General features: G+C 41.3%; 1 protein-coding gene across 2 annotated transcripts in view; it reads right to left on the bottom strand.

Annotated features, from left to right (window-relative positions):
* Nucleotides 1-16648, bottom strand: part of LRBA (LPS responsive beige-like anchor protein) — a 740236-nt gene that overhangs the window by 2777 nt on the left and 720811 nt on the right. For both annotated transcript variants that reach the window (XM_037024623.2, XM_017650128.3), the window contains 3 exons: nt 10082-10183; nt 7010-7206; nt 2749-2900 (listed from right to left, as the gene is read on the bottom strand). In XM_037024623.2, the coding sequence (XP_036880518.2) occupies nt 2749-2900; nt 7010-7206; nt 10082-10183 (451 nt within the window). The remainder of the gene's footprint in view (nt 1-2748; nt 2901-7009; nt 7207-10081; nt 10184-16648) is intronic.

Below are 16648 nucleotides of genomic sequence, written 5' to 3'. Positions count from 1 at the left end.
TCTAATAAAGAAAATACCTGTACCAAATGGCTTCATTGGTGAATTCTAAACATTTAAAGGAGGGAGGGTTAACACCAACTTGAATTCTTAAAAAACAAACAAACAAAAAAAAACCCCAATAATTCCTGAGTTCCTGAGTTGGTCAGTGAGGTCAGCATACCACCAAAGACATTGCAAGAAAATTACAGACCAATATCCCTCATGAATACAGATATAAAGACCTTCAACAAATATTAGCAAACTGAATTCAACAGCATAGTAAAGGATTTATTGACCATGACCAAGAGGGATTTATTCTTGGAATATAAGGCTAGTTCAATATACAATAATCAATGTACTATATACCACATTAACAGAATTAACAAAAACCTACATGGATCATCTCAATGAAGAGGCATTTGACAAAATTCAACATCCTTTCATGATGAAGACACTCAAACTAGGGATAGAAGGAAAAGTACCTCAACATGATAACAGGTATTTCTGAAAAACCCATAGCCAACATCATACTCAATGGTGAAAGACCAAGCATTTCCCCTATGATCAGAAATAAGACAAAGACACCCAATTTTTACTACTTCTATTCAGTATAGTACTGGATATCCCAGTCAGAGCAATTAGACAAGAAAAAGAAAGAAAAGACATCCAAACTGGAAAGGAAGTGCAAAATTATTTCTATTACAGATGACATGATCTTATATGTAGGAAATCCTAAAGATTCAAAAGCAAAAAACTTAGAGCTAATGAAATTCAGCAAAGTTTCAGGACACAAAATCGACACACACAAGTTGCATCTCTGTACATGAATAATGAAAAATCTAAAAAGGATATTGAGGACAAGCACAGCAACAAAAATAATAAAATATTCAGGAATAAATTTAACCAAGGAGGCAAAAAACTCATATACTGAGAACTACAAAGTATTATTGAAAGAAATTAGACATAAATAAATGGAAGGACATCTCATGTTCATGGATTAGAAGACAATGTTATTAAATGATAAATACTAGCCAGAGCCATCTATAGTCAACCCAATCCCTATCAAAATCCATGTATTTTTTGCAAAAGTACAAAAACTCATCTTAAAATTCATATGGAATCTCAAGGGACCCTAAATAGCCAAAACAATCTTGAGGAAGAACAAAATCAGATGTCCCATACTTCGTGACTTCAGAACTTAATACAAAAGCTACAGTAATCAAAACTGTGGTACTGGCATATAGCCAATAAATAGAGAACCCAGAAATAAACTCATATATATCAAAATATATCATCAAATGATGTTCCACAAGGGCATCACAACCATTTGATGGGGAAAGGGGATCTTTTCAACAAATAGTGCTGGGAAAATTGATAACCACCACAAAAGAGTGAAGGTGAACCCTTATCTGCCATCATATGCAAACTTAATTCAAAATTGATCAAACACTAAACAGTTAAAAACTATAGAACTCTTAGGGAAAAAGCTTCATGACATTGAATTTTGCAATGATTTCTTGGATATGCCAAAAGCATAGGTAATAATGGAAAAAAATAGATAAATTAGATTTATCAAAATTTAAAACTCGCACATCAAAGGGTATTATTAAGGAGTACACAGTCACACCACTAAACATTAGGGAAATGCAAATCAAAACCAGAATGAGAGACCACATCCACTAAGATAGCTATTGTTAAAAAAAAAACAAAACACAACATAACATGTTGGTGAGGATATGGAGAAACTGAAACCCTCGTACATTGCTGGGACTGTAAAATGGTTCACACTCTGGAAAACAATTTGGCGAATCCTCAAAATGTTAAACAGAATTACCATATGACCCAGCTATTCCACACCTGGGTATGCACCCAAAAGAACTGAAAACAAGGATTTGAACAGACATCTGTATGTCAATGTCCATAGCATTATTCACAATAGCCAAAAGGTGGCAATATCAATGTCAACTATTCAGTTGACATTGTTCAGCCTTACAAAGTAATGAGATTTTGATATATGTACAGCATGAAATTTTGAAAACAGCACGTGAAATAAGCTAGACATAAAAGGAAAAATATTGTATGATTCCACTATATTCCACTGTATGAAGAGGCGAACTCATAGAGACAGTGAAACTGAGGTGAGCTGGAGCCGAGGGGAGGGAAGGACAGAGCTTGTTTAATGTTTAAGAAGCAGCTCTGGAGATGGGATGGTGGTCATGGCTGTATGACAATGTGAATGTACTTAATGCCACTGAATTGTACACTGAAAAATTACTTAAATGGTAAATTTTATATTTGTTACAATACAAAAAAATAGGGACTAAAATGAATGACTATAATTAAGAGGAAGTAAGATGCCAGATAAAGATGATCTCCCCCAAATTTACCACTTGGGAGGTTTTAGGAAATAAGCCAAATCTCTCAATGGAATCCTCATGGACAGAGATATGGGCATTTTACATTACACATGATTATGGATCTTAACTTTTTAAGAGAAAAGATGCTTTAAGAAATATAAAAAGATTTACAGTAATGTAATTGAAGCCTTTGTTACTTAAATCCTGTCTATTACTGAAAAATTCAGCCTTTGTCCAAGAGTGGCAATGCCATCAGAAAAATAAAAATCACACTTTTTAAGAAAGTAATTTGGGAACCCCAATATTCATTGGCTTTTTTGATTATACAGGTGACCCTCACAACCCAACCCACCCATCAGCCCACTTAAAAAGACTCCTGCATTTTTAATACCGCCCGCGATATCGGTGTTACCTCTGGTCGTAAGACAGGGCCATGGCCCGGATGCCGGCATCGCACCCTGGATAGGCAAAGAGCTGCTTGAGGTCAGACACCTGCCAGACCATGACCACACCATTGTCTCCTCCTGTGAGCAGGTACTGCCCGTCCCGGCTCATCTGGATGGCCTGTGAGACAAAGCAACCTTCAGTAGAGCCATGGCTCTAGGGACATGTCGGCCCACACCCGGTGTTTGATGAACTGCTACACAATGCCAGCTGCTGCTGCACAGGGAGAGAGCATGTACATGTGCCTGAAGAGTTTTTAGGAAATTATGAGTTGTAAAAAGCTTCTGCCGTTTCTCAAAAATGAAATGGACAGTTAGGCAGTACTTAATTTTTTTTTTAAGGAGGTGGCTAACACTTCCAGTTCTATAAATACTACATAAATAGGTGTAGTGTGTAGAACCAGCACACGAAAACAAGGAGCCTCCTGGCGTTTCTTCAGCTGTACTGTGGACGTGCTAAGCCCATTTTGTACCAAGCAAGGTGAGTGACAGGCTAGCTGGCCTCACAGGCCCCAAAAGAGAATGCTGCCTTTGGGGCTGTGGCCTCACAGGAGATGACCAACAGCCTCAGCACCTTCACTAGGCCTGCTGGATTTTTACAGTAGTTGGGAAGATGACTTGGTAGAAAACCACCACTTCCAGGGTGATGAAGCATTTTCTTCTTGCCCAGGACTGACTGCTTCCTGCTGGTACTGAACAGAAAGGGTGGACATGGCATTTGCTCTTTAGTCCTGTAAAACGGGCCAAATGCAGACCTCTGCCTGTTTTTGTATGACTTTTTACATTTTTTAATGGTTGAAAAATGTCAAAAGAAAAATATTTCATGACATGAAAATTATACGAATTCCAAATTTCAGTGCCCACAAATAAGGTTTATTTAACCTATAACACAGCTATACCCATTCGTTTATGGCTACTTAATGCCTATGAAGCCTAAAGTATGTACTATGTCCTTTCGCAGTAAAAGTTTGTCACCTCCTAATGTAAACGGTCCCTCCTTACTCTAAGAGCTAATCCTATTACCCCTCCTCTCCTGCCCATTTCGCTCCAAACCTTCTTTCCCTAGCTTGTTAAGATATAGATATTTCCTTTCTTTAGCTAGGTGACATTGGGAGTTCTAGAAGTTACTGCAAACACTTGTCATCTTATGTCTACCTGGACACAGTGAATGTGGGAATACACAACTGAGATGGTGCTAGCAAGCCAGAAAGAAATCTGACTTCTGAAATCGTATTACACTGTTCTGCACTCAGTGTTTTAGTACTGCTGCTTAAGTCTTTAGCCTACCCTTTGACGAAATTTTTTTTTTAAATCATAGAATTGTTTCATAGCCATTCAATTCGTTCATGTAAATACAAACTTGTGGTTTCTTAGATAGTTTATTCTCAACACTCAACACAAAAATAGATCAAATAAAAACCCATGTGTGGAAGATAGTTACATATAAGAAGTTTTCTCTAAATTTAACTAAATACAAATGGAACGATTTTTTTCAATGTAAGTAAAAATCTTACCTTCTTCCCCCATTCATTTAAGAAATGGCAATCTCTAGGGGGAGCTTCTGGGAATTACAATGCAGACTAGGACAAATAATTGTTTATTACACTCACAGTTCAGCTGATGAAAATCTCTTAGCCTATGACTAGTTCACTTGAGTTTATCCTGGAGGCTTTTTACTAGATAAATGTTTATATTAAACATAAATTAAAATTAATCTTTAACTATTTGTTCTGGTAAAGAATCTCTAATCCTGTTCTGTCTGGAATTAAGTAAAATCGGGACTTTAAAGATTATACGTTTATCAGCATCCAAAACATTTTAATAAGCTAGGTGCCTACTAAGGTGAAGAAAAGGCTTCTTGGCCTTTCTCACGAGGAACCCATCAATGCCCTGGAGGTGGGAGAAGGCAGCGTTTATCGGATGGCGCCCTATTTTCCACCCAACCAGCACTCACTCACATAATTCACATAATTCTTAATTCTAATATATTCAGGTCGGGTTGAGACTCTAGATTTTAAGAGGGCCCCAGAGACATGTTCATCTCATCCTCTGAAGTCCTGAGTGTCCTGGACAATGCTGTGGCCGCACTGGTGTTTAAGACGGTACCAGCAGTCTGTAGCGGGCTTCGGGGGTGATCACATCCTACAACACAGCTTCCTCAAGAAAAGCCAAGAATTGAGTTCCTGTGAGTGAACCGGTGGTTATACTCTTTAAAATAAATTCACTGCTCTGTATAGGTCGCCCACTTAAATTTAAGTTATTCATTAAGCCATCCAAACACTGCCTCGTTGATGTGCTGTGATATGTTAAGCAAATGCCACTGAACAATCTGGCATCTAAATAAAAACAGGTGGGAAGCCTTGATTAGCACAGAGGTTCCCCAGGCTGCCTGCCTGCCTGCCTGCAGGGTTCTTGGTATTTCAAAGGAACTTAATTTCTGGTCTGAGCTGATGACTATTTTGTTTCCATGGTTTCCGTTATACAGCAGGCTCAGACTGGAGCAGGATGGAGCTGGAAGTTTCTGCTCTGTGATGTCTCTCATTCCCAGCCTGTGGTTTCCTTCCTTCCTATCTGAAGCAGTTAGCTGAGAGATGCTGCTGGTCTCTGGGGCTGTGGGCAGGTTGTGCTTGTTTTAGGCAAACTCACTTTAATCACACAGTTGCAGGTTAGCAGATGAAGTGCAGGAGTGCTGGGAAAAGGCAACGGATTGTTTAAGCCTGAAGTCCAGTGGGAAAGATTACAGAGGGAAAAAAATGATGGCTCTAGGGCAGAGGAAAAGCATGTGTGTACGGACAGTCTGCAGAAAGCGTCCCTGCTACTGCCGCAAGGAGCCTGCCAGAGCCTTTGGTACTGGCTGAAACGCCACATGTATTGTTTTAGCGAGTGAGAGATTTCAAATTATCTTGTAGATTTATTACTGTAGCTGACAACATAATTGCAGCTCAAAGTGACAGATTATCAACATCATTATTGTAAAGAAAAAGAGAAAAGCAAAAATAGTCTGATATGTACTTGGTTTAAATGAAGTATCAGAAGGAAGGGAAAAATAAAAGCCAAGTATGTGCGTGCCTCTGTGGCGGAGGCTGTCAGAGGGCAATGCAGCAACTCACAGGGGTGGGGTGATGGAGAAGAAAGCCATCCACTGCGTCAGGGATCGGTCCTGGGCTACCGGAGCAGCTAGTGCCCTTGATTTCATCCATGTAATCTATCCATACGGTTTTTCGGTCTTTAATACTTCCTGACCCCAGTATTTACCGGAGAGAAGGGGGTGATCAGACTGCATCCGAGAAACCGGAGACTGGAAGTGCCCTCAGCTACCCTGGGTCGGGAACAGCAGTGAGGAAAACGGCAGGCGCCGGCCTGCGGCTACTCGGAGCGCACAGGCCTCTGGGCCCTTACCCCGCCCCCGGCAGGCTCGGGCCTCCTCACTGTCCCCGTTCACATTCTCCCCACCCCGTCCTGGAAAATGCAGGGGCACCACAGCCTCACTTTACCCTAACCTGCTCCTGCACATCGGGTGGTGAGAAAAGGAGGACCTTGAAAACCGGCCTCTCCGAAGAGCAGCCCTTACCCTTCTCTCCAACCTCTCCTACTTATGGAGCCCTGGCCTGCAAATGAAGCAAGACCCGGAAGATGTAGCATCACCAAGGGGGGAAAGGTGTCGAGTTCGCATACTGATCTGAGGTCCTGTGTACTCGGCAAGGTTTGGTCCTGTTACCCAGAAGGAAGTCAGGTCTGCACTTCGATTCTGATCCTGAACAGCCACAATCCTCCCACCGCCACCGTCCATCAGCCCAGGGGTCAAGAGGCACCGGCTTTAGGTACACTCCACCTCAAGGCTCTCCCTGGCGTTGGTACTTGGAAAACAACAACGTGCAGTTAACTTCCTCAGATAAAAATATGAAAAAAGCTGAGCAGTGCCTTTGAAGGCTACCCAGGTTCATTTCACAAGACTTTAAGAAAACCTCTTCTGCTGAAGGATCGTCCAGGGCCTCCCATAAGGGTCTCGGGCACAGAGCTTTCCGGCCGAGCATGCCGTCGGCCCAGCCGGGACAGGCTGCGGTCTGCGAGGTGCACGAGTCTCGTCCAGGGGCAACCTAATGATCTTCTTCTGGTGTGGAGGACAGGCCCTCGGAGACACCGAACCAGAGGTCTCCTCAGTGACCCCCCTCCCTTCTCGGCCACCTGCGGGGCGGCTGAAGTCCAGAAAGCCGTCTGCGGCGCACTCACCCTTATGTTATCATCCGTCTCCACAGCGGCCTGCAGTTTTCCATTCACGCTGAATGTACAGAAGCCGCCGTTCTCATAAAATATCACACAATGCCCCTCTCTTGAGGCTTGAATGAGTTTCGGTTTCAGACAGTTTTCTGGGCCCTCCAAAGTCCTCAACAAGTCCCCATTCATGGAATGTATGAGACACGGGCCTTCTAAGAAAGGGAGAAATAAAAGGCCAAATTAAATTTTTTAATGAGAGCAAATGTGATCTGAATCTGGACTGCAGATCAGACGGATCACAGCACACTGCAGTTGTAGAACGCCTTACACAATTAACTGTGTATCTTACATAGGTTACTTTGTGAAGTCTCCTCTGTATGCCGCCAGATCTCACCTTCCACTTGGAGGAGAAATCGAGTCATACATGTCAGGTCCTCCTCTCCTTAAGAGACAGGAAGTTACTTTACGAAAGTCACTATGCCAATAGATGATAAAAATGGGAGGAATACATAAAAGAGCAGGGCAAATTTCAAATCCTAGACGAGCTTTCAGGAAGGCTGAGCTGCCATCAAACCCGCAGAGAGTCCCCGTGCCGCGCCTCCCGTGCCGATGGCGGCCGTCCCGCGGGCCGGCACGGGGAGCGCTCTCGGGCGGCTTCTGGGGCCTCGGCCTCGGGCGCCCCACTGCTCACTGCTTTACAATGAGAGAAAGTCCCTGGCAGGCCAGCGCCTGGCCCCCCAGGCATGTTCATCTAGAGACCCCTCTGCCACCTCTCCTGGGCATTGACCGCACTTCCCGCTGCTCCCCACGTGAGCAGCGGCAGCCCCCGCTCCCAGATCCCCAGGCGGGGCCCCGGAGGCTGTCGAGGCCAGGGCGCTGCACACGGGCCCACACACAGCAGGGCGTTTCCATCCCTGCCCAGTGCCAGCCACACGCAGCGGAGAGGACGCGGGTGACCGGACCTGCCATGTGACGGGCAAGTCCTACCAGATGTCCGGGTCAGCAAGAGGGGAGTGGAGTGTATGTGGGCTGCTCTCTGGGGTTTCTCAGGCCTCAGCCCCACTTGACCGCTAAAAGCACGTTCTTCCGCACATACGGCACTCAGCTTTTTCTTGACCACTTGGGGAGTTTTATAAGCTTTTTGTGTTCTCAGCATTTCAGTTACTTATCAGTCTTGAACTGACACCAGCCCTCAACAGCACGGCTCAAATGTCAGTTATCACCGTGACTTTAAAGTTCACACTTGGCAAGAGCTCCTCAGTCTATAAATCACTATGTACATAGCAGGCGTGCATCATATCAGTGACCAACCGTGTCACCTCTTTCCAGGCTGTCCGGAGCGGTCCCTGCACGTGTGCTACTCGTTCACGCACACATGGCCAACTGTGCAGTTGGTACCTCCTCCTCTCCAGGGGTAAACCCACATGACATTTGACAAAAACATATCATCAGAAGAGGGTGATTGGCCAAGAGAGGTGAGACTGCGCTAAGGAAATGGACAGGGGTAAAGCTAAGCGAGAAATGTGAATGGAGTCTAAATGGGGCTCTGGAGGAAAGCGCTGCCTGCGGGGATGTGGGCATTGCTGAGCCCTGGGTTGTAGGCATCCAGAGGACATCACTGAAGGTGAACTTAGGGGCAGGAATGAGGAAAGGGGTTGCAACAAAAATGGTGATGCTCCCTAAGAACTGATGCCAGCAAAACCTCCCCATGAAAGGAACCCTTTGGGGTATTTCAGAACATGAAAGTACAGATGATAAAATGTTGGAAGCTGATCCAAACAGGAAAGAATATAGCACCTGGTCACAGAAAACACTCAAGCTCCTGAAGTTATACAAAAGGAAGGTGGCAAGCACTGCTCAAAGTCCTCCTGAGAAGTTTCTCACAAAGAAAAAAATTATTTAATTCTCAATGTTTCTAATGTTTTAAATTAGTGCATTAAGTAAATGTGATTTCTATTTTTTTATGTCTATATATATGTGTGTGTGTGTGTATACAACTAAGAGAATTTTTAATGTTTTGACAGAAGTTTTTAAAGACCATGAACAATCATCATTTTTCCTACTGATTATGAAGATCCCCTGCATGGTTTCAGCTTACATGGAAGTTTTTACGGTCCTGTACCACCACGTAAACCAAGGACAACCTGTGATAAGATAGGTTCATTTTCTACATCTAGTTTGGTTCCCGTATTGTCCAAGAACACGTTTACTCAGGATATATAAAATCACTGGGTATAAGACATAAAAAAACAGTGTAATTTAGAATTCTTGCTATCATTATTATTTCATTATTTTGACCAACAAAAATTTTAAATTCAATCTTTGAATATTTAATTAGTTGTTAGCTAGCCTAAGCATTATAGTTCAAGATACAGATAAAGCGACACAAACTCCCTTTCAGATAAGTGTAAAAGAGGAGATTGCAAGACTTTTTCCTGTGTTCTAGACCTTCAGTTGAGGGCAGGGACACAGAGAGCTGGACAGTCTGTTACCATGGAATAAGCAATGAATCGGGAAGAGCTTTGCTCCCAGTCACATCCTGAGTTGCGTGTGCTCTCTGAAAACATGTTTAGTATCAGTGGCCTAAATGCCTGTTGACCTTTACCAGGGCAAACCTCCCAGTGGACCAGTGGAGTATCTCCACGCCATTCCCAGTGCTGTCCTGGGTCCAGCCTACTTCTGAGATTTGCAAGTTGAAACAGACTAGGTCAGGAGCTTCCACCCAGGTGTGAGATGGAACCAGCCCACAGTCCAGCAGAATAAACAACATACGAAGATGTTCCTTGTTCCTGCCTCACTCTTTGGAGCAATGCTGTGAAACGGAACTTTCTGCGATGATGGAAATGTTCTGTATCTGTGCTGCCAAGCATGGTAACCACCGTGTGTCAATATCGAGCACCTAAAATGTGGCTAGTGCCACCAAGGAGCTGAACTTTTTATTTCAGCTGAATAGTCCTCCGTGGCTCATGGCTACCACAACAGACAGCATTCATTTTTAGAGAACAAAGTACCAAAGTCATCTTGGTTAACTTGTTACTAGAAGACGCTACAAAATGCATGCATTTTATGAAGACACCACAGGTTTACCTTTTGAACCACTTAGCACCAGGCCGAGCTCAGCACAGACAGCAGCACAGGTGATCTCATAGTCGTGGCCTGTCAGCATGGCCCGAGGAGTGGTGGTCTCACCTTCAGGAAAAAACAGGAAGAACAAATCAATCCAAGTTCACACAGGGGCTTTTCTCCTTCTACTCAAATAATCCACAACTTGTTCCTAGCTCCCATAACGCCTAAACTGTTCATTTATAGTTTGAGGATGCGTCCAAAAATCCTATTTTAAGACTAGATTCAAATTATATAATATAGTTTGAGGACCACATGTCGCTAAATTTCTAATCCTTATGGATTATCAAACAACAATGGCTGAAAACTCAGAGTAAAATAAGACAAAGATCCATGTTATAAAATGCCTCAGATATGGTCCAAACATAAATATAAGCTGCTTGATGAGATGATTTATGGATGGATGAGTATACAAGTAGGGACGACCTTGGCTTTATTCACATTTCACAGAAAGGTGGCCCCTGCCTATCTTCCTCCTCGTGGGCCGCAGAGACCCTGTCACAGTGAAGATGGACCGAGCGCCCCTCTGAAACACTTATCATCTTTACCAAGCTTTGCATTTCCTGACATATGAATCTCACCAAGTGTGTTTTCCTATGGTTCACTCAAAGAACAGCAGAGAAATAAACTCTTACATGAGAGCTCTTTACTGAGAGCAAATGAACATTAGAGGAGAGGCCTGAAGAAGGGGGACCCAGGGAGAGGCATCCAACTAATGGAAGATATTTCAAAACATTTTCACAGGTATAAGTCATCCTCTATTTCAGTCCCAAATGAGAAAGAAACAAACTGTGGTTGGCTAATAAGCAACGCACCCCTCGGCACAGACAGACAAAACAATAACGGGCTTGATTTCCTTTGTAGTTTTAGTTGTGCCAGACCACAGGATGAGCCGCATTCCATAGTCAGCCCGAGGAATACCATTTGCAGTCCTCTACTCTTATAATCTCTAAGGACAAAGACACAAAAAGCCTTTATAAATGGGACTAGAGTGCAGGATTCTGTTGGCATTATAAGATTTTCTTGATTTGGATGGCTTTTATAGTATGATTGATAAATGACACTGTGTAATCCAAAGGGGGCCGATGTGCCCAGAAAGTGGGTCACTAGAAGTAGCTGTGGAACTGTGGAAGAGGGTAACCTGTCATTCTAACCCTAGACCCTTGACAGTCCTCGGAACAGTCACCTGCTCTGGAGAAGGCAGGCCGGCCAGGGAAAACGCAGTGGAAACCTGCTGTCCTTGCGAGGCAAATACAGTTTTTACTGAATGCACAGAGATCCACAGCCAAACTCAGGTGGGGGCCTCTCCCGGGAGGATAGGGGCCTCGCTTGCACTTCCCGCCCAACTGCACTCACTGCAGCCACAGTTACTGTGTGGGTCTCCATTACACGTCATTATCACAATGCATCCTCTGTGGCCTGTACTGCACAGCTGCGTCCCCAGGGTCCTCTACGGCTTGGTGACTACAGATACTTCTGAGTGAGATTAAAGTAAATGTGCATCATATCAAACCTTGTACTACATGCACAGTGCCACATGCTGCAGCCACTGGAACAGGCCTTTGTGTCCAGTGACAGAAGGAGGCCTCAAATGACATTAAAAGGCAAGGGGATAAGTGGAAAGGGGCTTGGCTTCATCTGATTCAAAGTTTAGAAACCTCTTTGTGGAGGGAATCCCACCTTAATTACAAAGTTCACTTGACGTTTTCTAAACCAAAAAGAATTTGTTACAAGATCAACTACAATTCCTTAAAAAACACACACATTTTGGAAATTTTTAAAGAAAAGAAGCAAATAATGTAATTTCTGTTTGAGATAAGTCCTGCCACAAAAATCAGAAATAAATGTTTAAAAAAGTTACAGATACATTAGCCCAGATTCATAATTTCCCCTTTTTCCAAAATGTTCTACAGTCCACAAAAATACTGCCCAATTGAAATTAATGCCTAATTGTATCTATTGGCAACAGTTTTTAAAATCAAGAATTAAAATCATTCAGATGTAAGGAACACATTTTCAGCGTGATTGTTCCTTTTATGTTTTCATAATTACCCTTTACGGAGGGGTAAGAGCTGTTTCAACTAGAACCCTCTCGGAGTTCTCCAGTGAAGAGGGGAGGCTGGAGGGAACATTGATGGCAACTGAAAACCCCCAGGTGTTAGCCCGAGGACACCAAGGGCAGGTGGGGAGTGGGCGCCCAAGGGACTCCGCCACCTGAGCATGTCAGTGCTAACATTTTGTTTTCTGGATCTAAGAATATTTTCTAAGGAACGTGGGAAGGCAGTGAGATTGCCGTCAATTGCACTTCTTTCTTTAGTGTAAATGAGTTGAAATACTGTGAATTTTCTATGACTATAAAGGTAGAGTTTAGGAAGCCTCACAATTAGCCCCATGAAGTGGGTTAAGATGTAAAAGCATCCTTTTTTGCAAACTCATAATTAAGATTTTTATAAGTATGCTTTACTTCCAAAATATCAGTTTCCAATAATTCATACTGTACCAATCATTTCCACCTCCACAAATGAGCGCACAAACACGCGCGCGCGCACACACACACACACACACACACACAGACGCATAATTTCAAAACTGAAAAGATTTTTCTTTTCCTAGAACCTGATCTCTAAATAAAATGTTCTCTAACCCAGGAAGCAAGTTAGACAGTTCAGGAAATACAGGGGGAGGTATGGGGGGAAGAAGAGGAAAGGAAGAGAAAAACAACAAATTAAAAGCATAAGGGTAGACATGATCGCTGGAATCTTTTCAGGTAACTGGCTTCACAAACACTTCACTAACACAGTAAAAGACTGAGCTACATAACTTCCCGCCCTTTAGGAATGCACGTGAATGGCCTCTAAAAATTCACAAACAATATAAGGAGAGGGATAAATTCCTTCAAGAAAAGCTATTTTTAGTCTTGCTTAAAGACCAAACCGTGTGCTCTCTTTATTATCTGCTGTGCAGATCAAGTGTTCTTTAGAGTTGCTCATCAAGTATCTGTTCAAAATAATAGCTGATGGGTTTTGACTAGTTCTAATAAACCAAATGTTTAAAATCTTAAAATTTCACTATAGCAAATAGAATGATACGCTATGGGACTTAAATCCAACAGGTCTAAACTGTTTAAATTCAACAGATATTTTGGGAACCACTTGAGATGAAATTAATAGGGTAGAGGGGATAATCAGAGGCAGAATACATTTCTGTGTGGTTTACAGAATCTATTTACCTCTCTGATGTTACACTGTACACATCACCCTGGATCCTGAGCACAAGCAATAACATCCTGCTGAAAGGAGAGAGACAAAACCCCTCCAGATTTGTGTCTTTCTATTTGGAAAGCCTAGAAACAAAATCTAGAAGCCACATAACTCCTTGTCATTGTACCACTCACCGAAATCTGTCCTTCCCAACCTCTTACCAGCCCACAGAGTTTATACCTAGGGAGGGAAATGAGCTCAAATAAGACAATACTCGGCCATATGTTACTTTTTCAAATACCCCAAAACGATCGGTATCTCTCACTGATGTCTCTAAACCGAATAAAAAGAAGGAAAAAAATGTCTCCTGAAAAATATCAGGCTAATTCTTTGATAAAAATTTGTAGTAGTTCATGCACACACAAAGTCTCAACTTTCGCTTTCTGAGATAGGAGGATCTACCAAAAGCTAGATCATAAAGCAGAACAGATTCCCTTAAGAACCTTTTAAAGTCTTACTGCTTGAAAAATTGTCATGGCTTTCAATAAAGCTGAGAGAAAAATTTATCTTGCTGCTAGTTTAAGGGGCTACACTTCAAACCCTTCTTAGAGAAAAATAAAAAGAGAAAGAGGATAGACTTCTTGGACTGCTTTGAAAAGCCTGAGCAATTACTTCAAAGGAAAGGGTGTCTTTGTCCGGAGAGCAGGTTTATGACTACTGATGCAAATCCTACCCAAAGGTTGAAAAGGATACTCAGTGCATCTTTATGGATGGCCTTAAAGAAGATGAACAAGTCAGAGGAGATTAAAGACAGTCCAAAGCCTGCCAAGAACACCAGGACGCACCAGTTCCTACAGATGTGCTTTTCTCAGTATGAATTCTGAGCATCAGTGCTAACCTAACAGGCACTGTTACAGACGCAACTGGCATTTAAGCAGCACAAGAGGTCCCTAATATCCAGGTAGCACTTACGGTGGACCTATGATTATAAATTTTAGGTGAAATGCTTTACACCATTAGGCAGAATAACAAACGTTTTTATTAAATGTGTTTCTTTGGTGCCTTCATAACACTAAGTGTCTTTCTCCAACAAATGGACTCTGAGCCACTTAAAGTTATTCCTGAAAGAGGAGAACAAACAGTAATTTCTCTAGTATCCTGTTCATAAATATCCAATGAGAAAATATTTCAAAAGATCTGTCTCCATTAAAGCAAAGGAGATTAATAACCCAGGTAAAAATAGACCTGACATCTATTTCTGACAAACTTTGAATTACATTAAAAAAAAAAAATAAGGTTCTTGGTATTTTTGGCATCATCCTCTCAGTCTTCTGAAAATTAAATTATTTAAAAATGTCCTGCAAAGTTCTCATTAGCAGTTTAAGTATGTTATTAGAAGAGAGAATATCCCCTCCATTCTTTTACCATTTTTTTCATACCATCTGATATGAAATGAAGTGTGGGTCAACATTTTCCCTTTTTTAGTTTTATAGAAATAAAATTAGTTCTTCCAATTAATACTTAGTTTAGATGACTCCTGGGCCAGAAGTTAGTATTTCCCATTTGTTTACTCATACTTCCCTTTACTCTTTCGTTCAAACATTTATTGGGCATTTTATACACAATGCACTGTAGAAGCAGGCAGGCAAATGCAATATGGCCTTATATTTATAAATGTCTTGATTTTAAATGGTCATTGGGTCAGGCTTTTATTCACCTTACTATAAATCTGCCAATTGTGAATATCTATACCTGAAAAGGTCAAAAGGCTGTACTGAAGTCCAAACTATTTGTTACAACTGAATTTTTATACAAAATGAATAATGTCAATTAATAAAGTCCTTAAATAAAAAAATATAATTTTCCACAGTACTAAAATCTAATACCAGCTGACTTCATAGAGAAGTAAAACAAATAAGAAACCCGACTTTGTTAAAAAAAATCATTTCAGTACTCATTTTGAAAGAAAATGTAAGTTTAAGAGCCTAAATACATAAGTTATTATGTGTATATAGATTATTTAAAATCTAAATATTACATAATATGTGCAAGTCATTTTCTACAGATGGATACTTGTGTTTTGCACATGCCTTTTGTTCCATTTAACTACATTTTGATTTCTACAAAACATTTCTCGAGAAAAAAACCATGTGAAAATTGAATACTAGGCTTTCTCCTGTGGCTCACCATAATGGTATATCAAGAATGGCAATGGCTTTTCTGTAGAGGAAATGAAGTTAGCTGTTAGATGTTTTTGAACCTTTCCCATTAACTTCCTAATTTTTCAATGGTAATTAAAACACTACAATTATGTAAAAAGAAGCTATTTGAAATTTGTTCTGTTCATTCCATCTCCACCAACCCTTCCTCTCCTCTCTATCCATCATGTCTCTTTGTTGAAAATCTGTTAATTTGGTTAAACATATAGACTATAGAAAATAAGCCACACCTGCACTTAGGGGTGACAACAATCAGATAGTTAGTTTTGGTAGCTTCCTCTTCTAAATACTGTTAGAATTATTAATGCAAGATGACATAATATTGATACAAAAATCAATTGTTAAGTTCTTGGTTTATAACCTTTCTCTTCTCTGTGATTGAGATAATATTGATACATATTTACATAAAAATTTGTATCCTCTAAATTACATTAGAAAATGGGTTTGTATGTACCTACAATTGTATACTTATAGTATAACCTTAAATTGTGTAATTCTAATAAATAATAAATACTTAAAAATCACAAAATCCTATCAGACATACACTAACGTAAGAACTCACTATAACAAAAATATTTCTACATTGTCCTTTCCAAATACTGAGTGCTTTAGTGCCAGGGTTGAATCAAATTCTCTATAGCTGATGGTCCACCAATTAAGTAAAATTAAAATAGTTTAGTGGTTAAGAATGGTGCCTCTGGACTGTAGCGCCCAAGTCTGGACCTAGGTTCATCATTGCTGTGTGTCCTCCTCTGGGCAGGTTCGCACAGGTCTAGTAACACACACCATCCGCAAGGCTCAGGGCAGGTACAAGCATATTTATAATCTCTCTGTGCTTCACCTATAAAACAAGGGCAGTAACAGTCCCAAAGGACTACTCGGAGGATTCATGAGTTACAATGTAAAGTGCTTAGGACAGTGCCAGGCAGGTGGTGAGCACCCAGTATCCTCCAGTATTAGTAACAGTAGACACACAGACCCAGATATCTAACATATTTCATCGTACATGTAGTTTGATGACCTTTACCCTAAATAATACAGAGAGCGTATCTTTCCATGTCACTATCACAGATTCATAACACATTATGGCTGTACAGTATTTCATTATGTGG

Source organism: Manis javanica, chromosome 3, assembly GCF_040802235.1.
Source record: "Manis javanica isolate MJ-LG chromosome 3, MJ_LKY, whole genome shotgun sequence".
NCBI lineage: Eukaryota > Metazoa > Chordata > Mammalia > Pholidota > Manidae > Manis > Manis javanica.
Note: the sequence above shows the minus strand (reverse complement) of the source record. Positions and strands in the feature narration are given on the sequence as shown.